The sequence below is a fragment of the Cricetulus griseus genome, chromosome 6, assembly GCF_003668045.3.
Source record: "Cricetulus griseus strain 17A/GY chromosome 6, alternate assembly CriGri-PICRH-1.0, whole genome shotgun sequence".
Lineage (NCBI taxonomy): Eukaryota > Metazoa > Chordata > Mammalia > Rodentia > Cricetidae > Cricetulus > Cricetulus griseus.
In genome coordinates, this window is record NC_048599.1 from 85,641,685 (window position 1) to 85,662,983 (window position 21,299).

A 21,299-nucleotide genomic window follows, 5' to 3' on the forward strand; every position below is an offset into this window, starting at 1 on the left:
CAAGCCAATGCACATAAAATAAAGTTAAATAAATTAAAAAACAAAACAATTGATGCTTGAAAGATTCCAAAAAGATGGCTCAAGTTGGTAAAGGTATCTGTTGCCAAGCCAGATAACCTGAGTTCAATCCCTGGGATACACTGGGGGAGGAGCAAACTGACTCCTGCAAGTTGTCTTCTGACCTCCATATACATGGTGTGGTACACACACACACACACACACACACACACACACACACACACACACACACACACACTAAACAAGTTAAAACATAATAATAATAAAAAAAAACCCAAAACAAAAAAATAGCCAGGCAGTGCTCAATCCCAGCACTCGAGAGGCAGAGGCAGGTGAATCTCTGTAAGTTTGAGGTCAGCCTGGTCTACAGAGCGAGTGCCAGGACAGACTCCAAAGGTACGGAGAAACCCTGTCTCAAAAAAACAAAAACAAACAGACAATAACAATAACAACAACAAAAAACCCACTGCTCCTTTAATCCCAGCACTTGGGAGGCAGAGGCAGGTGGATCTCTATGAATTCGAAGTCAGCCTGGTCTACAAAGAGAGTTTTAGGACAGCCAAGGCTGTTATACAAAGGAAACCCTGTCTTGAAAAAAAAATTAAAAAGAGAAAGAAAGAAAAAACAAGCAAACACCCCACTGCTCTACCACTGGGCTAACCTTAGCTCATATCCCATAGCCTTCTCTTGAGGCTCTGCAGCCTGACTACTGAGCGATATGTCAAGAAACACAAGGTCCAGGAAGTATGCCTTTCCCCTACAATCACATCCCTGGAGTCTGCATTTCTTGAAGTGTGCAGACTGCTTTGGAAAATTTCCTCACTCCCTGTCTGCCACCACTTCTGCCTACACCACCTACATGAAGCAAGATGTTTACAGATATCCCTTGTGTGCTGCCTCTGGGAGCAAACGCTTTGAAACAAAGGCTGTCTGGGAGACTCCAAGGGTTTGCCTGTGGAGTCTGTGAAGAAAACTTTGTGGCTAGAGAGGTGGTTCCCCTGGTAAAGGCTAGGCCCCTAAACACAACGACCAGAATACTTCACGGTGCCTGGAGCTTTGGACTTAACTGAACCATTTCCTCTTCCAGATAGGCGGAGCTTCCACCATGCACTGGAGTGATGGACAGCCCTGGAATGGACCGGCGTGGCCACGTCCCAGCTGTGTGACATCGAACTAGTTATTTAATTACTTTGTGCTATTGCTATTGTCATCACTACCATCACTACTAATTTGTCGTGTCTAAGTCAGAAGATCATGAGTTCAGGCTTCACTGAGACTTGAGCCTCTGCTGCACAGGGCCTTTCAATATGATCCCTGCCCTGATTAACAGCCTGGGACTTGTTTCACTAGAAACAACCTCTGTGTGTCCATGGTCCCCATGTCTCCAGTCCAGCTTTGGCTATATGTCCTCTGCACAAGTGAGAAGAAAGACATCTGTGCACTGGGTAGTGCACCCTGGACCAGGCACATAAAAACTCTTGAATGAGACTCTGCGCTGGGAGAATAGCTGAGAATAATTTTACTTCTCTTTGGGAGGCTAATGGGTAGGGGTGGGTGAGGGGAGGAAGAGCCTTAAAAAGAGCAATCAATATACAAAGACGCCAGACTCCCAAGGAAGCACCGTGGCCACTAAGCCAGGCTGACCCTCGGGTGGGGTCCGAGGCCCAGGTGGCCCTTGGGCCGGGCTAGAGTCTTGGTGGGAGGCGAAGCGAGGCGGGACGGGCCAGGCGTGGGAGGGCGCGGCCGGGCCCCCAGTCCTGCCTCGGCCCTGGGAATGTCCTCCCTGTGTCCGGGCCCGGCGAGGGGTTAATGCTATGGCCGGCGGGGGCCGGGGGCCTGGCGGGCTCTGCAGGAGATCAGTGGGGTGGGAGGCGCCGCTCGGCCAGGCTTCCGCGGCCCAGCACCTCGCCGCTGAACTGGTAGGTGAGCTTCTTCTTGACTTTCTTCACCTCGCCGGTCTTGCCGTAGTTGCGCAGCGCGCGCGCCATCTTCTGGTAGGTCATCTTCTTGCGGTTGCCCTTCTGGATGCCCCAGCGGTGCGCCAGCGCCTCCTTGTGCTTGGATGAGAACTGGAAGGTGCCCTTGTCCTTGTCCACCCACCAGATGCTGTCCTTCATGTCGCCGCTGCGCAGCAGGTCCAGCAGGAACTGGTACAGGCGAATCTTTTTCTTGCTGCCTGAAGGAGAGGGACACTCAGGTGGGGTGTGGACGGGGCACAAGGACTTTCCAGGAACCGCCCCCCCCCCCCCCGTGACCCTGGTAGGTGCAAGCACACACGTACCCACTCCCACTCACGTTCACACCCCTCTATGTATACATGTCCCTGCACCTACATGTCACATGTATGCATACATGCATATATCTATATCTACGCTCACATATCCACATGCCTATCGACAGGCCCTCACATATAGGCACTCACACATTCACATTTACGATACCTCACACACTCACAAGCCCTCACGTACTCAAGACCTCACAAATTCACAATCCATCACACACTCATAGGCCCACACACACTCACAGACTCTACACACATGCATGGGCCCTCACACAATCATAGGCCTTTACATGCTCACAAGCCCCACACTCACAGGCCCATACACACTCAGGCCTTCACATATACACATACAGTCTCCATTCACACGCTCACATAATACTGATGTCCACACACAGACCCTCACACTTTGAAGAGATGCCTTTTCACTCACAACACAGACTTAGAGACCGGTGCAGTAGAGAATCATCCACAAACATGCGCGCGCACACACACACACACACACACACACACACACACACACACACACACACACACACACACAGCTCTGAAACATGGCTTCTGGGCCAAGTGGCCTTAGCTATAGATATGCAAGGGTTGTAAATGCAGCTAGGATCAGCTGGATCAGGGACTGGACCCTACCTGTCTCCCCATGCAGAAGACCAGGCCCAGGCTCCAAGCCATCAGCCTCTCCATCAGACACCTCCAATGGGGGGCTCTGCCTCTCACCCTCCTCCTCATCTGAGCTCTGCTGGTGGGCCGGGGACAAGGACTGATAAGGGAAGCACATCCTGGGCATGTAGGAAACCTGCAAAGGGAAGGGAAGGCTAGAAGTCAAGAAGGGGTAGCCCAGAGCTGCAGCAGGGGTGGGCTGAGTGAGAGAAGGAGTGCTGGGGTGTGGCCGGCAGGGGCAGGAAAACTGAGAAGGGAAAACTAGAGGCTAGTCTGGACCAAAACTCAGGGATGCAGGTCATGGTGCAACGGGCTGCTAGTTATTGAGCCTACCACCCTTCCCACTGCAGCCTCTGGTTTAGGGCAGGCAGAGGTATGCTTTATTCTCATGTACGCCAAGGGGCCATTTGGCCTGACAGTGGACTAGGAATAGAGGAGTTCTGGGGAACAGTGAGATGGTTATAAGGAAGTGAGTGGGGCTTAATAAGAGAGTGATGAGTCAATGACAAGGCAGTGGAAGTCAGTGAGGGGGTGGCAGACGTCGCTGGCTGGGGTTAGGGTCCCTGGAGCAGGGGACAGTCAGTAATGAAGATTAATGGGGAGCCAGAAGGTCGGTAGAGGCTAGCATTCAGTGACTCAGATGCTGAGATGGTGAAGAGAGTAAATGGGGACTATAGTCAGTGGGACCCTAAGGGCCCACAAACAGGAATGGGTGGGAAAGGCGGCTGAGTGCTGGGGGTCACATGGGGTCTGTCCATCCTCTGTGAGATAAAGGTGTAGGTTCACAAGGTCAGTCAGGAGGTCAGCACAGCCGTTGGGGTACCAGCTGCCGTTGGCTCTGTGGAGCAGGAAGCCACGTTGAGTAAGAGCCTATGTCAGCTTCCTGTGAAGCTTCCATGCCTCACCACAGGCCTGGAGGTCCAGGGGACAGAGGACAGCCAGCGGCACGCACCTGGTGGCTGAGGCTGGCGTGGGGCGGTGCCATGGGGGTATCGAGGACGTGCATCTGTTCCAGCTCCATGTGACGGTAGAGCTGCTGCAGCTGCGGGGCCTGCACACTCTGCAGCTCCGTGAAGTGGTTCTCAGGGAAGCTCTCGAACTCGCTGTGTACATGGTGCGTGGGGAAGTCCCAGTAATGATCTGTGGGGACAGCCAGGGAGGAGGGGGTGAGCCAGGGTGCCAGAGCAGGTAAAGGACGCAATAACACAAAATAATCATTCAGACGGAGCCAAAAAGTTTGCATTAATCAGCTCTTATAATTTCGTGTGTTACAACTGCTACTTTATAGAAAGGGCTCCGGCTTAGAGAGGTTCCCTGGATTAAAGTCCTTAACAGTGGTAGAGCCTGGTCCTGGGTCTCCAGTTATGCCCCAAGTGGTTCTCAGCAACCATTTTATTCTGGAACTGGGCCCAGGGACACAAAGGCTTCTTCTGGGCCCAAGTCTGCATCCTGGCTTTGCCATTTATTGGCTGTGTGACCTCAGCACAGGCCTAGGCCTGTCTGGCCTCAGTGGGCCTACCTAGAAAATAGGCAGCATTGTTTTGGGGAGAATACAAAGGAGCTCACATTCATAAGGGCTTCTAGACCCAGAGCAGGCCTTGGAAAAGTAAATCCTGCCTAAGCGACCGTCCACAGACTCTTGACTACCTAAAATCACAAGCATGGGTACTTGTCACATGATCAGGTTATGATTGCAAAGTCACAGGGCTGACATTTCTCACATACCAGAGTTTGCCTAGACCTATGGCGCTGCTTCCGTAAAGCCACAGACAGGGGTAGCCACACCCAGGTTCCCAGGAGGCTGAAGGAACAGATTTCCCCAGAAAGCCCCCGTGGGTGTCTGGTGTCTGTGGCAGGGTGGACCCAACTCCAGGAAACAGCCACATAGCCCTGGGAAGAGCTATAGTGTGGTTTCTCAGGGCACCTTTTTCAGGAACAAAGGTTGTTGCCCATCTGAGGGACTCCTTGGGCACAGTTTGGAGTTCAGAAGAAAGTATGATATGGGACTAGTGAGATGGTAAAAGCTCTTACTGCCATGACGACCTGAGTTCGATTCCCGGAACCTTCAGAATGGAAGGCAAAGCCAGCCCCTGTAAGCTGGCCTCAGACTTCCATGTGCATGTTGTCACAGTGCACATGAATATATTAATAAATAAATTTGATAAGAAGAAAGAAAAAATGAGAATGTGGTATGAAGGGAGGGATTTCCTTATGTCATCTAAAGGAGTGTGGAAGGTGCCAGACCAAGGCAAGTCCACCAGGAACCACGCACACGTGTGCACATACAGGCATGCACACCTGCCTTCTTCTTTCTTTGTCTTTGTCTCTCACACAAACACATCCTTACCCCCACATCCCTAGGAAATGACATACGCTTTCCAGTTATGTAGTGGGTATCGCAGGACTCTTTTTAAAATTACATTATATTTATGTATTTATTGGGGGCAAATATGTGTGGTCAGAAGATAACTTTCAGGACTTGATTCCCTCCTTCCACCCCAAACTCAAATCAAACTCAAGATGGAGGCAGTAAGTGCCTTTACCTACTGAGCTGTTTCATCCATCCTTGTTGAGACAGGGTCTCACCCAGGCTGAGTTTGAACTTGTGACCATCCAGATTTAGCCTCTTGAGGTTCGGGATTACAAGCCTGGCTTTTTCCTCATCCTGCCCAGTGGTGCTGTGCTATGTGACCTTAGACTTTTTTTTTTTTTTCCTCACTGAGCCTGTTATTCCCCATTTAAGAGGTCATTACTAAGCTCTTGTTTCCATGCAATGTCTTTTGAGCCAGGCAGCAGGGACCCACCTCTAGGAGGCTGTGTGGCACAGAGAAGAAAAAGCATGTGCCTTGGAGCTGCATTCAAACCCTGGCTGCAACATTTACTGCTGCATGGCTCTGGACCTCAGCTTCCTCATCTGAATGGGGCTGGTAATTTATACCCATCTTATATATATACTGTGAGGGATAAGTGAGCTACATGATGCCTGTGCTTAGTATAAAACCTGGTGCAAAAGAAGAACACTCAGTCTCATCATGCTCGGTTAGTCTACAGAGCCTATGTTAGCTCATCTGTAATCTCAACAATCAGAAAGCAGAGGAGAGAAGACCAAAGGCAAGCTGGGCATGGTGGGTGCACACCTTTGATTGCAGCACTGCAGAGGCAGAGGCAGACTGACCTCTGTGAGTTCAAGACCACCCTTGTTTGCACGAGTTCCAGGTTATGTTTTCTGTCAGAAACAAAGGTTTGAAGCCCAAGTCTGGAGAAATATTTCAGTGGTTAAAAGCACTTGCTACTAGTCAGGCGGTGGTGGCACACGCCTTTAGTCCCAGAACTCGGGAGGCAGAGGCAGGCGGATCTCTGTGAGTTCAAGCCCAGCCTGGTCTACAAGAGCTAGTTCCAGGAAAGGCTCCAAAGTTACAGAAAAACCCTGTCTCTAAAAACCCAAACACAAAAAACAAGAAAAGAGCACTTGCGGCTATTACAGAGAACAGGGATTGAGTTCCCAGGACCCATATGGCAACTCACAGCCTCCTATAACTCTAGCACTCTCTGTCGCTGTCGCTGTCGCTGTCGCTGTCGCTGTCGCTGTCTCTGTCTCTGTCTCTGTCTCTGTCTCTCTCTCTCTCTCTCTCACACACACACACACACACAGAGAGAGAGAGAGAGAGAGAGACAGAGAGAGAGAGAGACAGAGAGACAGTGAGACAGAGAGACAGAGAGAGGATGTTTTGTAAAGATTGAGGCCATCTTTGGCTAGAAAGCAAGATCTTATCTCAAAACAAAAACAAAAAGGCTAGGGTTATAGCACAGTGGTAGAGTACTTGCCTCCCATGCACAAAGTTCTGGGTTCAAGACCCAGGACCAAAAACAAAGGTCGCTAACCCTGAGAGGATGGCTTGCAGACCCAGCTCCCTCTTCAGTAGGTCAGCTTCAGCACCTTCCAAGCCATTGCCTTTTACCTTTCCCTGCCCAGCCCAGCCTGCTCCAGCTCCAGGGACAGGAACCCTGAATGTTTGTCCCTCTCTAGGTGTGAGCTGAAAGGCTTCTGGCCTAACTCCTTGCAGCCCCACCACACCTCTACTAGCTCGCTGTGCTATTTGAAGCCTAAGGCTAGCATTTCCCAAAGCTGTTGTGGGTAACAGGAGTGTGAAACACTGCAGGGGGAATTCGAGACTCTGCCCCCTGTTCTCAGTCTCCTCAAGGCGATGGCCAAGACTCCCTGAGCTACAACGGTTTCAAAACCTCACCTTTCCCCTTGATTTGGGTGCCAAACAATTATGTAACCAACAGTCTAGTAGGCAAACTCATTTCAAATACGGGTCCCAGAAAGAATGTTCAAGAAATCATTCAGAGAACAAAGGTTAGCCTTTCGGGCCTTCTGAATCTCATTTCTTGTGTCTCACTCTATAGCCCAGGCTGGCCTAGAAACTACCATATAGTCTAGGATAGCTTTTAATTCATGGTAATCCTCTTGCTTTATTACAGACTTGAACCATCTAGACAACTCTCTCTCTCTCTCTCTCTCTCTCTCTCTCTCTCTCTCTCTCTGTAGCACAGGCTAGCCCCAGACTTGCTGTATAGCAGAGGATGATCTTGAAACCTTGATCCTCCTGTGTCTACATCCCAAGTTCCAGGATTACCACCATGTGCCACCACGCCTGGCTTGGACAACTCTTCATGAACACAGTGTCTAATTTTGTTTTGTCCCTTTATTGTGCCACTTTGCCTTCTACCTAAAGGCTACCCACACACCCCATGAGCATAACTTTCTGCTCTTCAGAGACTATCATCATGTCATTTGCATATCTGGTGACAGCTGCATGTCTACTTTCTATAGCCTGTAGGCATCCATCATGCAGAAGGTCTCAATGCTTGATAGGATCACTGATGTTAACTTACAGTGTACCAAGCATCGTGCTAAGAATGCAACCCACTTTATTTCTTTAACCCTTACTCTAACTCTGAGGAGGTAGAGGCTAGAGTGGGCCCTTCCTTTTGACAGTTAAGGAAGCTGTGGCTCAAAAGGTTACATCCTGCCTTTAATCCAGCACTTGAGAGGCAAAGGCAGGTGGATCTTTGTGAGTTTGAGGCCAGCCTGGTCTACATAGCAAGTTCCAGAACAGCCAGGGCTACATAGAGAGACTCCCATCTAAAAAGAGAGAGGGAGAGAGAGAGAGAGAGAAGAAAGAGACATAGACATAGAGATGGGGAGAAAGAGAGAAAGAGAGAGAGAAAGAAAGAAAAAAGGAAGGAAGAAAGGAAGGAAAGAAAGAGATTAAGTATTTTGTCTATGGTAGCTACTGGTAGTGTGGTGTCATGTTCCAAGCCCACTTTTGTGTAATTCCAGAGGATGAACTCTTACTAAACTGTGCCACTCTGGGGATCAAAGCTATTGATGTAAGTATGTTAGCTTTAAATAAGACCAGTGGTGACCCTGAAAACCTCTACTGATGCTCCTTCCATCTATCTGTACACACCTGTTCATCCAACCATTATTCAAGTATCTAGCCACCCATCACACAACCTTCATCTACCTATCAGCCGCTTGTAACTCATCCAGCCACCCAGCCAAACAAGAGCCCACTTTTTTTTATTTTTTTTTTCTGACAAGGTCTTGATATATGACCTAGGCTGGTCTCCTGTGCTGACATCACAACTGATACCACTACACACCTGGGCAAGCCATTTGTCTTCATCTTTTCTTTCTTTCTTTCTTTCTTTTCAGACAGGGTTTCTCTGTGTAGCTCTGGCTGCCCTGGAACTAATTCTGTAGACCAGGTTGGCCTCGGACTCACAGAGATCCTCTTGTCTCTGCCTCCCAAGTGCTAGGATTAAAGGCGGGCACCATCACTGCCCAATTGATCTTTTATTTTTCTATCCCCTCATCTCTATTCTTACTTAGTTGTTACTAGGACAAAGACCAGGTGATATTCAGATTACTAAACATCAAGCCTTAGGAGTCACTCAGATGACCTTATCCTCAGAACAGAAACCCCAGCCTGAAGCCCAGGGCTATTCCCAGAAGAGCCAAAGTACTCTCAAAACAGAAGACCGGGGACTGGACAGAGGTCTCAATAGTTAGAGCACTCACTGTCTTCCATAGGACCTGAGTTCAGTTCCCAACACCCACATCAGGCAGCTTAGAACAACCTATAACTTGAACTCTAAAGGATCTAACACCCCTGGCCTCCGAGGACACCTGCACTCACATGTACACATAATTAAAAATAACAAAACAAATTTTTACAAAAGAAAACATCAAAGCCTTCCTGAACTATATAAGAAGTTCAAGGCTAGCCTAAGCTATATGAAACCATGTCTCAACAAAACAAAACAAAAAGCAAAGATGAGGAATTGAGAAAGGAGCCCCTCACCCCTCCCCCCAAAAAAATACTTCTTAGGGAATTACTATCACTGCCGGAGAGCGCCCCTCTGGAAAAGCCTGCAGATGTGTTTCGGAGGCCCAGAGAGCAAAAGGCTCATGGCAGCATATGTTTCTAGAAACTATGTATCCTGGTTATTGGAGTTTTAATTATTCCCTTGATACAGAGATAAATTTGACATTTCCTGCATTCTATTCACCCCATAGCATCTAGCCTGGCACAGAAAAGATACTTGCTGTATTTGTTAGATGGGAAAGTGAGGTGTGTGGAAGGTTTGGTAGGTGGAGGGAAGGACAGTCGCAAAGTAGGGTGAGTGGTTGGCTAGAGGCCCGTGTGAATAAACTCCAGCCCCGTGACTACAGTTCCATAAAAACCAACAGTAACAACAGGAAATGACAAGTGTTGCTAAAACATGACTACTTGTGCATTGTAGCTGGTATTGTAACGCTGCTGCTGCCATTACGGAAGGTAGCAGGGCAGCTCCTCAAAGAAAAAGAGGGGTTAAGGAGATGGCTCAGTGCTTAGAACACTCACTGCCCTTCCAGAGGACATGAGTTCAGTTCCCAGTACCCACATCAGGCAGCTCATAACTGCCAGTAACTCCAGTTTCAGAGTATCTGGTGCCTTTGATATCATGGCACCTGCACTCATGTGCAAATACTCTCTCTCTCTCTCTCTCTCTCTCTCTCTCTCTCTCTCTCTCTCTCACACACGCCTACTACACACTGCTAAAAATAATAAAAACAGTCTGGTATGATAGTGCAGAGACAGGTGGATCTCCATGAGTTTGAGCCTAGCCAGGTTTACATGATGAATTCCAAGCCAGCCAGGGCTACAAAGTGAGACCTTGTCTCAGAAATGAATAAATAAATAAATAAATACATAAATAAATAAACAAATAAATCTTTAACACACATACACACACACACACACACACACGCACACACACACACACACAACTATCACATAAGACCAAGCAAATTCATCAAGGCCATTTGTGAGTGTACATCCAAGAATATAAGTCAGAGTCTTAATGAGATCATGTAAACCCATAGTTACAGTAGTGTTATTCACCATAACCAGAAAGCAGAAACAGCAGAAGTAGCCATCAGCAGACAAGCCATCACATAGAGTGTAGTGGTCTGGGTGGTGAGCATTGCAGCCTTCCAAAATGTACTATGCCCATACGGTGGGATATTATTCAACCTCCAAAAAGAGAGAAATTCTGGTATGTGCTACAACATGGATGAATCTTGAGAACATTCTGGTAGTGAAATGAGTCAGTTATAAAAGGAAAGTTGCAGTTAGACTTCCCGGAGGGACTAAAGTGATAAAATTCAGAGAGACACAAAGTAGAGAGGGGCAGTGGTGGCTCGCACCTTTAATCCCAGCACTCGGGAGGCAGAGGCAGGTGGATCTCTGTGAGTTTGAGGCCAGTCTGGTCTACAGAGTGAGTTCCAGGACAGCCAGGACAACACAAAGGAGCCCTATATAAAAGAAAGAAAGAGAGAGAGAGAGAGAGAGAGAGAGAGAGAGAGAGAGAGAGAAAGAAAGAACATAGGATGTAGGCTGCCAGAGGCTGGCAGGTTGAGGGATGGGGAGGTGTTTACTGAGCACAGGGTTTCAGTTTGGCAAGATGAGTTCAAAAGAAAATGGTGATGATTTATAATAGAAATGTATTTTTATTTTGTTTTCTTTTGTTTGAGATAGGGTCTAGTAACTCAGGCTAGTCTTGAACTCACTTAGATCTTGAGCTCCTGATCCTGCCTTTGGTCTCCCGAGTGCTGGAACTACAGGCATGAGCCACCATGCGCACATGCCCAGCCTTTGTGAATGTATTTCACTAGCACCCATTATTCCCTTGAATGATTCAGGTGGTGGCCTGACAATGGCACATGCCTCTAAGCTGACAACCCGAGTTTTATCTCCAGGACCCATATGATGGAAGGGAACTGACTCCCACCCCCATGCTGTAGCACATTCATGTCCACACACAAGTTGGTAGGTAGATGATTGATAGATAGATAGATAGATAGATAGATAGATAGATAGATAATAGATAATAGATAGATAGACAGATAAATAGATAAACAGACAGACAGATAGATGTAATTTAAAAAGATTTGGATGGTAAATTTTACACTATGTGTATAATTGTGATACCTTCAAAACTTCTCCTGAATGTCTAACCCTTTTGTTTGTTTTAGTGTGTGTGTGTGTGTGTGTGTGTGTGTGTGTGTGTGTGTGTGTGTGTGTGTGTGTGTGGTCATATATGTGCGTGTGTGGATGAGTATGTATATGCAGAAGCCAGAGGGGGACTTCAAGGGTCTTTCTCTATCACTCTACACCTTTTTTTTTTCCTTTGAAGCAGGCTCTCCCTGGTCATGGTGGTACACACTCTTTTCTCTTTTTTTGGTTTTTCGACACAGGGTTTCTCTGTGTAGCTTTGGGGCCTATCCTGGCACTCGCTCTGGAGACCAGGCTGGCCTCGAACTCACAGAAATCTGCCTGCCTTTGCCTCCCGAGTGCTGGAATTAAAGGCATGTGCCACCAACACCCAGCTGGTGGTGCACACTTTTAATCCTAGTACGTGAGGCAGGCAGATCTCTGTGAGTTCAAGGCCAGCTTGAGACCAATGGGTTCAAGGATGGCCAAGACTACATAGTGAAACTCTATCTCAATAGAGAGAGGAGGAGGAGGGAAAGAGAAAGAGTCTAGTTCTCTTACTGAACTAGACATTCACCCATTTTGACTAGGCTGGTTGGCCAGGAAGCTCTCAGGATCAGGTCCTACTGCTAGGGTTACAGCCTTTGGTAGCTATCCCTGACTTTTTAATGTAGGTCCTGGGGGTTGTGAGTCAGGTCCTTATGCTTGCATAGCAAACAGCCTTGTCTACTGAGCCATCCCACCAGCCTTAGGTCTATTCCTTTTTTGTTTCTATTGCCACTACCCTTGCTGAGCCTCCATTGTGTCTTACATTAGGAAGATGATAGAGCAATGCCTGTTTTCCTAAGTGCCCTTCACTCAGATCCCATCCTAGTCTCCCTTCTATCTGTTGCCTACCCAGCAACCAATGGGACCATTTAAAATTGTTGGATGTGGTGGTGCATACCTCTAATTCTACCTCTTGGGGGATAACTGGTTTGAGGTTAGTCTGAGTATATGGTGAGACCCAAGAAAGAGGTGGTGGGGGGAGAGGAATGTGGAGAGATAAGGGGAAAGGGAGAGAAAATAAAAAGAACTTTCAGAGAGACAAACTGTAAAAAATAAAATAAAAATCTAGATTATAGCCGGGCGTTGGTGGCGCACGCCTTTAATCTCAGCACTCGGGAGGCAGAGGCAGGCAGATCTCTGTGAGTTCGAGGCCAGCCTGGTCTCCAGAGCAAGTGCCAGGATAGGCTCCAAAGCTACGCAGAGAAACCCTGTCTCAAAAAACCAAGATGAAAAATAGATTATAGCTAAGCATGGTGGCATGCGCCTTTAATCCCCACACTCAGGAGGCAGAGGCGGGTGAATCCCTGGGTTTGAGACCAGCCTGGTTTACAGAGTGAGTTCCTGGACACCCAGGAATACACATAGCTACTCTGACTTGAAAAACAAAAACAAAAAAATCTAGAGTACAAAATAAAAGAGGATGGTGTCAGATACCATAAGAAAAACTGTAGTAATAACTGGAAAACAATACAGAAATGCTTTCAAGTTGCTAGCAGAAAACAAGACTTTTTTTTTTCACTCTAAAGTTTGACATAGCCAAACTGCTGCTTACCAGGTGAGAGTCAGTAATAGCTCACTCCCCACATGGCCTCTCTGGAGCTCCAACAGAACACCTGCTGTAAGACCTGTCCTGAGCTTCTTGTGTATAGTGACTCACTCTGTCCTTATAATAGTCCTGAAAAGTGGGTGTCATTATGGAAAAGTTAAGACACAGACAAGACAGCCCACAAAGCCGTCTAGGCTCTTATTGCCTCTCAACAGTACTCCTGAGAAACACAGGGAAAAGGTAGAATGGGCAATCAGAGGACACTCTGTGGCTCAGCCAAGTGTCATAGTCACAGGATCATAACAATGGGCACTGTCCAAATGAGTTACCATAAAACAGTGGGAAACCTACAGAAATATGACCTTGTGTGTCGTGAGTGGCTGTTGTGAAATGTTTCTCTTCAGCCAGGCAGTGGTGGCACAGGCCGTTAATTCCAGCACTGGGGAGGCAGAGGCAGGTGAATCTCTTAAAGTTCGAGGTCAGCCTGGTCTACAAAGTGAGTCCCAGGACAGCCAGGGCTACACACAAAAACCCATCAGAACAACAACAACAACAAAAAAGTTCCTCTTCACAGCCTGCATGAACAGGTTACATGTTTCAAACTGGAAGACCAAACTGATCCATCCCTGCTCAACAGCTAGAAGGCTGTCAGCAAAATTCACTGTCTGTGGACTGTGGAATGGCTCAGTGGATAAAGCCATGGGCACCCAACCATGAGCACTCTGGTTCAACTCCTAGTACCCACATAAATTCTAGTGGAAGTGGCAGTCACCTGTAATCCCAGTGCTCTAAAGGAAGGGACAGGTGTTCTCCAGAGCACACTGACTAGACACACTAGCGGTATCAAACACACTGAAAGACAGGTGTACCACAGAGTTTCTGCAAAATATAGTGCCATCAGCAGCGGGGAGATGGGAGAGTGAAGGCCTTGCTTGATATACTGGATTCTTACACTGAGGCATTGAGGGGTTTTTTTTGGGAGGGGGGCGTTCCAAGGCAGGGTTTCTCTGTGGGTTTGGAGGCTGTCCTGGAACTAGCTCTTGTAGACCAGGCTGGTCTCAAAGTCACAGAGACCCGCCTGCCTCTGCCTCCCAAGTGCTGGGACTAAAGGCGTGCATCACCACCACCAGGCCGAGGCATTGAGTTTTTAAGATTTATTTATTTTTATTTTATGTGCATGAGTATTTTCTCTGCATGCATGTCAATGCAACATGTGCATATGTGGTACTCATGAGTTACAGACAGGTGTGAGCCACCACATGGGAACCAAACTTGGGTCCTTTGCAGGAGCAGCTGGTGCTTTTATCTGCTGAACCTTCTCTCCAGCCCCCGAGTATTTGTCATTTTAATAATTAAAAGTTAAGTATTTAAAATGTATTTAAGGCTGACAAGATGGCTCCCACAAGTTGTTCTCTGACCTACACACACACACACACACACACACACACACACACACAGAGAGAGAGAGAGAGACAGAGAGAGAGAGAGAGAGACAGAGAGACAGAGAGACAGAGAGACAGAGAGTAAATATAAAAATGTAAGTGTATTTAAACCTTCACTGCACATAAGGCTATTCAGACCATATAATTGTCCTGTTGAGAACTCTTGGGTAGGGTTATTGTAGCTTACTGGTAGAGGGATGGCCTAGCAAGTATGAAAACACAGGATACAACTCATACTCCTCTGTGGCCTTCAAGCCTTTTTTTGATCGGCTTCTTGATGGTCACCTTGGCTTAATTTTGTCTCCTGGTGATCTGTAGCCCCGTGCCCTCTGCTGAGGGCTTTCTGCTCTTGAATTTGCCATTCTTTGTCCCTGTCTACCTCACATGCGTGATCCCTTCTCTTCACTCAGATGTCAACTCAGCCATTACCCTCTCAAAGGCTTCCCTGATCATTCATGTGATCATTCATGATGAGTAGAGGAGGAGACATGTAAATTGAGTGGCAAGTAGTTGGAAGAATGGATGTTGGTAGGGTGGGTAGATGAGAGGATGAGCAGATGGGTGGGTGTGTAGGTAGAAGGGTAAATGCATGGGTGCATGGGTGGATGGATGGGTGAATGGGTGAAAGATGGATGGCTGTCATCCAAGTCAGTAAACAGAGACCTAGGTCACAGAGACCTCTGTCCTCCCAATTCCCTAGCTCAGTAGTTCTCAATCTGTGGGTTGTGACCCCTTTGGGGGTCAAATATCAGATATCATGTATTTCAGATACTACAATTCCCAACTGTAACAAAATTACAGTTATGAAGTAGCAACAAAATAATTTTACAGTTGAGGGTCACCATAACACGAGGAACTGTATTAAAAGTCACAGCATTAGGAAGGCTGAGAACCACTGAGTGCCTACAGCTTGTATGGGGTACAATCATGCTAACAATATGTACTGAGACTCCCCCTGTCCTGTTCTCAGCATAGTACACACAACTTCATAGAGGACACATGTCACCTCATTGGCCTGATACAATTCTGAGGTGCTTCCATGATCTCAGATTGACAGAGAGGTTCTGTTGCTTGTCTCAAAGTGACACAGCTGTTGAGAAAGTGGAGTCAAGACTGAAGCCAGGTTCACCCCAAAGTCTTTCCACCAAGCATCACTTTCTTAAAACATGGATACAGAAGACAGGCAGAAATCAGAGGATGGACGTGAAGGACAGAAGACTTTTCTTGAGCCTTCTCTAGTAACTCCCAGTATTAGGGACAGCACAGTTACTCAGATGGGCAATGATGGCAGAGATGGGGAATGGACAGGGAACCCAGAAACACAGGGGAGTTTTCTGGGCTCTTGAAGGAATTCTGGGCTCATGCCTTAAGTAGAATTCCATGAAAACCACCAAGAGTTATTCATAGAGCCTTACCCCAGATACAAGGATCCCACTTGGGACCCTGGGCCAGAGAAACCCGGGCTTCCTGTGAGGTGCTCACCCCGTCGTCCCAGCCCCAGTCCCATGTGGTTTCTAGATATTTGGGCAACTGTGTAAAGGCAAAACTGAAGTGGCCAAACACTTGAAGGAAATACCTCCAAACCCCATGGCCTGAACATGGGAATAGGCCAAGGGGAAAGCAGCCCCTATGGGAAAGGGGCTCAGAGCCCTGTTGTGTTTGCTAGACCAGTGCCTCCAGGGGGAGCCCTCCTCAAGCCCAGAGGGACCTTGCTTGGCCCTCCAACTGCCTGCTGGAAGGGTGGATGTGGTATCCGTGTCACTCAGACTTAGTTCTTAAACTGGGTGAAAGGAACAACTTGGGATAACGTAGGATGAGAAAGAGCCTATGTCATCTGGATGTCACCCAGAGAGTGGGTATTTCTTAGAAACTTTGAATACATTTGAAGAACAAAGGAGGGTGTTTTGAAAGCCCTTCTAGGTTTGAAAGAAGCCCATGCCCTTGAGGTGGATAGGCCTCCCCTTAGGGTTCAGTTCCAGGAAGATTTAATATTGGAGGACACGTGAAGAAGGTGCTCTCAAGATATGGTGGCCATGTGAAATGCCCGAACTGTGTGACAGCCCTGGGTGTGGCTGTCAGGTGGAAGGTCTCCCTCAGCTGTGCCACTCTGCATTTCTCTGACCTTGAGTCTCCAGATGCAGCATGCAGGATCTGGAAGCCAAGATCCATTTCTGGTGGTCTGTTACCTCCTTGCCCGGGTTCCAGTCACTAAGAGTCTGATCTCTCTCCCCTTCACTTGCTGAAGAACAAGGCTGGGTTTGAGTGGACAGTTGGGGCCAGGCTTCTTCCCCACCTCCAACAGACTCAAGGTCCTTGGTGTCTGCCCAACAAGGGATGGTCAGAGACTTTCCCTTGACCCAGCATTGTTCAACCAGCGGGGAACGGGAGAGACAGCTGTATTGATTGGTGGCCCTTCTGGCATCTAGCAGAAGAGATAAAAAAAAAAAAAAATGTTGCTAAGCCTCTTATGAACAGAATTCCTAAGCTCTTCTCAGTAATGGCAACTGAGAAAGGCCACCAGCCACACGGTAAGGTAGGTAGGCTCACTGAAGGGAGTTTTGGATAGTCAAGGCCCTCTGTCCCTTGACTTTCAAAATCAGCCTGGGCGACCTTTGTATAATAAATCATCAGCATGACAGTCATTGTGACAGTCCTGTGCCTGCCTAGGGCTGGGCTGACCGAGGTTAACAGTGAGGGAGGAGTGCACTGGGCAGACTGTAGCAGCAGGACACAATGTCGTATGGGAGGGTGTGCAGGTGGAATGTGGGTGGCTCTGTGAAAGGCTGTGTGGACCAACTGGTGACTGGAGTTCTATGTGAGCATGTGACAAGAGAGGAAGAGGTAGAACTGGTGGTCAGGAAAAAGAACCAAGCATGGGGCAGACTGTCTGGGTCAGAATCCACTAGTCAAGTCACTCAGGCTCCCGACCTATCTTCATGTATTAAAAAGTCCCCTCACCTGCACAGGTCTAAGCCAGATGGGGCCCCAGGGTTTGAGGGGAAGTGGACCAGACACCCCATCTCTAACCCAGAAATTATCTCCAGTTGATAACAGCTCACAAAGGAAAACTTAGTTTTCTTCAATGGAATCTCACTAGGCATATAAGCCACGCCTAGCAGTAGATGGCCAACACAAAACAAACTCAATTCTTTGCAGGGTTTTTGTCTCAAAGTGCTTTGTCTGACCCCCTGCGCCCCCCCCCCAACACACACTTTTTTTTAAGCTTATGGTCTTCCATGTTTGTGAATGTGTTTGTCTCTATTTTGTTGTTGTTTGGTTTGGTTTTTTGAGACGGGGCTTCTTTGTGTAGCCCTGGCTGTCCTAGAACTAAGCTCTTAGCCAGGCTAGCCCTGAACTCACAGAGAGAGTGTCTCTACATTTATATGTGTTTCTTGTGCTTTTTCTTTGGATTTTTTTTTCTGTTTGTTTAATTGTTTTCTCCTATCCTGGTTTGCTTGTTTTTATTTTACTTTATTTTTAAAATGCTTATTTGCTTTCTAAAGAAAGAGAGAAAGATAAAGTGCATATTTGGATGGTGGGGAGGTAGGGAGAACCTGGGAGAGTTAGGGAAGGGGAAACCACAATCAGAACATATTGTATGAAAACAAATCTACCTTTTAAAAAAGTCCCACAGGATCAGACAAGGTAAATGAGAAAGAAATGAAATCTGCCCTTGACACAGGGAAGAGGTTCAGTGATAAGGGCTGGGACAGAAGTTGTATAATACAGGGATGAGGCAGCTGCCTTCATCTTATTCTCAGAATTCAAAGTAGCCTCAGGAGTTGTCTCTCTCTAGCCCCGGGCATGCTCATCACCCAGTCCAGGCTGTGATGAGGTACGAGTATGGTGAACACTGTACTCACCACTGTGGCTGTCTCCATCACTGCTCATAAAGGAGTAGTAGTCTTGAGTTTGGCGTTGGTATAGTTCAGGTTCGTAAGTAACCAGCTCTTCCGATGGCTGCAGAGACAGGAAGTTATCAGAGCCTAAACAGTTGAGGACAGTCCAGCAAGATTTTCAGCTAAGTTTGAAGCCCTCAACCTTCCCTGCCTGAGGCACCTGGGAACAACCCAGCCTTTGCTTAGAATCCAGAGTGCCCAGGGATACAGGGATAAGGTGATGGTGGGAGGATCAGGAGAGTGTGTTGGGGCAGTGATGGGCCTGAAAGGTCAGAGGTCAGCAGGTCAGGGCTGAGAAGAGGGTGCAGCCCCCCTTCTCTTCTGCACCCTCACACTTACACTCATGCCTATGGGGCATGTTGCTCTTTCCCATCCACAGCCATGCACCCTTCCCCCAAATGTGCAAACACTCCCTGTGACACACTTACACACAAACCCATATGGGAGCTCGCTCTCACATGTGCACACATTCACTCTTGGGTTCCTGTCTATATCTCACATGCAGGCATTGTGCTCACCCTCTCATGAGCCCCACATGTCACACAACTCTTTCCATCCACTCTCAGGACCAGTCACACTCATAGATACACCACTGTGCGCCCTCCCTGCAGGCATACACAGAGACTGACACACACATGCTCACATAGAATTCCAGTCACCAGTTGGTCCACACAGCCTTTCACAGAGCCACCCACATTCCACCCGCACTCTCGCATGCAGCATTGTGTCTCTCTGCTACAGTCTGCCCAGCCCACTCCTCTCTCACTGTTAGCCTCTGTCAGTTCAGCCCTAGGCAGGCGCAGGACTGTTACAATGACTGTCATGCTGATGATTTACTTATACAAAGGTCACCCAGGCCAGTTTGGGGAGTCAAGGGGCAGAGGGCCTTGACTGTCCCTTCTTCCTCAGTGTCTTTGATGGAAGACTCCCTGCCTGTTACTTTCTCCTCCTCTATCTTCCTCCTCCTTGTCCTCGCCTTCCTGCCTTTCTTCCCTCCCTCCTCTATCTTCCCTCTCTTCTCCCTCTGCCTCCTCCACCTCCTTTCCCCACCCTCTGTCACTTTCTTGGGCACAGGGATATGCACACCGAGCTTTCCGGACAGTCATCCGGCTTCTCCCCACCCCCGCAGAGTATGCCCAAGGATTGCACAATAGTTACTGTGGCCGTCAGGGCTTGCTTGGTGGGGCAGTGCTGCCTTGGGAGCCCACCCACTCAAGAGACACTTGGAATGGCCTCTGGGGCTGGAGACAGGGCCTAAGGAGCTGGTATAGGAGCTCAAGGTCCTCCCCTTGCCGATTTCTGCCTGGTGTTCAGGAAGGAGAGGTCAAGGGTCAGGGAGAGTGGCTTTACTTGGGGCAGAGTGGACCCTCTCTGGGACAACTTCCATCACCCATGCTTGCCCCAGCACCTTCTCCATCCCAGGTGGGAGAAGGAGATCAAGATGGGGGGGGGGACAGGAAGGTCTGGCCAGCCCTGTCTACTATACTGTGAGGGAGGCTCCCTTCCCTAGGTTTCCTGGCAACACACTGGGCCTGGCCCTGTTGCAGGACATTGGCTATGATGTCAGGCCTGGGGTGCCTCCTAGGGCTCTAAGGTTGGGTGGGGTAGAAGAGAGATCTGCCTCTAATTCGGGAAAGCTGAGTCAGGTGGGCAGGCACTGCTCAGCCCTTCCTTGCTGTCCCAACACTTCCAAGGGCAGGAGAAAGCCAGAGGGTTGTCTTCAAGGCACTGTGACTGCCATCTGCCTAAAGCTGCCACTGTCACTGAAAATAGGAGAAACAATGGAGATTTGCCCACCTGCTGTGTCCCTGTCTTGTTCCACCCTAACCGCAGTGGAATACTCAATCTAGGTCCTCCATCGCCAATCTCAGTCTCATTCTGGTCCCAGGCCCACCCTTCACTAAGTTTCTTATTCAGCCCAGCCCTGGCCACAAATCTAGCTGCCATATTTCTGCCGTATGCTCTGCTCTTGCCCAGCCTTGGCCACAGCCCCAGATTCTCAGGTCCATGTAGGCCCAAAGCCCAAATACTTGGATCAACAGCCATGCCTCTATGCCAGGCCCCAAACTGAATGTTGGGGACCCATGAGTGACCCAGAGTTCCACCAGCCTTTGTTTCAAGAGTCCACCGGTCATGGGTTGAAACCTTTCCTGTTGCCTCCGGTGGCCCTTAGGCCAGTTCAGATCTCCATATCCATGGCTTCCCAGTAGCCGCCCTCACCGTCTTCAGCCCAGTACCCTGTCCTAGCATTTGGCCTACCACTGAGCCCCACCTATAAATAGCTGTTCAGGCCCCACCGATCACAGCCCCACCATGGGGCCAGCCGGCAACCCTCAGCCCGCCAGGGCATGCTCTAAGGGAGCCAATGGCCCCTCGCTGGGTCTCAGACCAGCAGCTCCGGGGAGGAAACACCGACTTCCCACTGATAGGGAGCCGGAGAGGAGCGGGTAAATTGGTGGGTTAGTGGGCAGATGGTCACACGTCCCAGGGCCCCAGGCTGAGCAGGTAATGAAGCCCCAGTACTCACAGGGGGGACGAGGGGAAACCCTTCCATTTTGCACGCCTGTAACATCCAGCTGAGCTCCAAGTTGGTCAGATCCCCTGCCTCGGTGGGGATCAGTGCGGATCCCCTCAGGACCAGGTGCCCCGTCGGGGGGCTGGACGGTTGTGGGTCAGACGCAGGGCTCAGGCCTGCCCCCTGAGCTACAGGAGCCCCGGGTGAGCCCCCTCCCTTGACATTGCAGGGCCAGCACAAGTTCCTGATTTTATCGAAGGGCCTGCCACTGGGAGATAGTCCCCTTGGGGTGACATCACCGCCCCAGCCCGTTTGCATAAATCTCTTGCGCT

At 48.8% G+C, this 21,299-nt stretch overlaps 1 protein-coding gene across 3 annotated transcripts; it reads right to left on the bottom strand.

Moving 5' to 3' along the window:
* Positions 1-1,566: 1,566 nt before the first annotated feature.
* On the bottom strand, positions 1,567-21,024 carry Spi1 (Spi-1 proto-oncogene). 3 transcript variants are annotated; one of them, XM_035446959.1, is made up of 6 exons: positions 20,980-21,024; positions 20,250-20,252; positions 18,417-18,513; positions 3,921-4,108; positions 2,939-3,104; positions 1,567-2,194 (listed from the first exon to the last, which is right to left on the bottom strand). In XM_035446959.1, exons 1-6 carry the CDS (start codon positions 21,022-21,024, stop codon positions 1,875-1,877), a joined length of 819 nt encoding a protein of 272 aa, XP_035302850.1. In that variant the 3' UTR covers positions 1,567-1,874. The 3 variants fall into 3 exon arrangements, with proteins under 3 accessions (XP_035302850.1, XP_027278382.1, XP_035302849.1); XM_027422581.2 differs by lacking the exon at positions 20,250-20,252; XM_035446958.1 differs by lacking the exon at positions 20,250-20,252 and having other exon boundaries at positions 18,417-18,539; positions 20,976-21,024.
* Positions 21,025-21,299: the final 275 nt, after the last annotated feature.

Excerpts from the sequence above, each read along its gene's own strand:
- Spi1 (XM_035446958.1), bottom strand. The coding sequence starts at position 21,024 with ATGTTACAGGCGTGCAAAATGGAAGGGTTTCCCCTCGTCCCCCCTGTG. Across the intron at positions 4,109-18,416 it reads TGATGGAGACAGCCACAGTG|ATCATTACTGGGACTTCCCC; the intron begins GTGAGTACAGTG and ends CTGTCCCCACAG. Across the intron at positions 2,195-2,938 it reads TCTTCTGCATGGGGAGACAG|GCAGCAAGAAAAAGATTCGC; the intron begins GTAGGGTCCAGT and ends CCTCTCCTTCAG.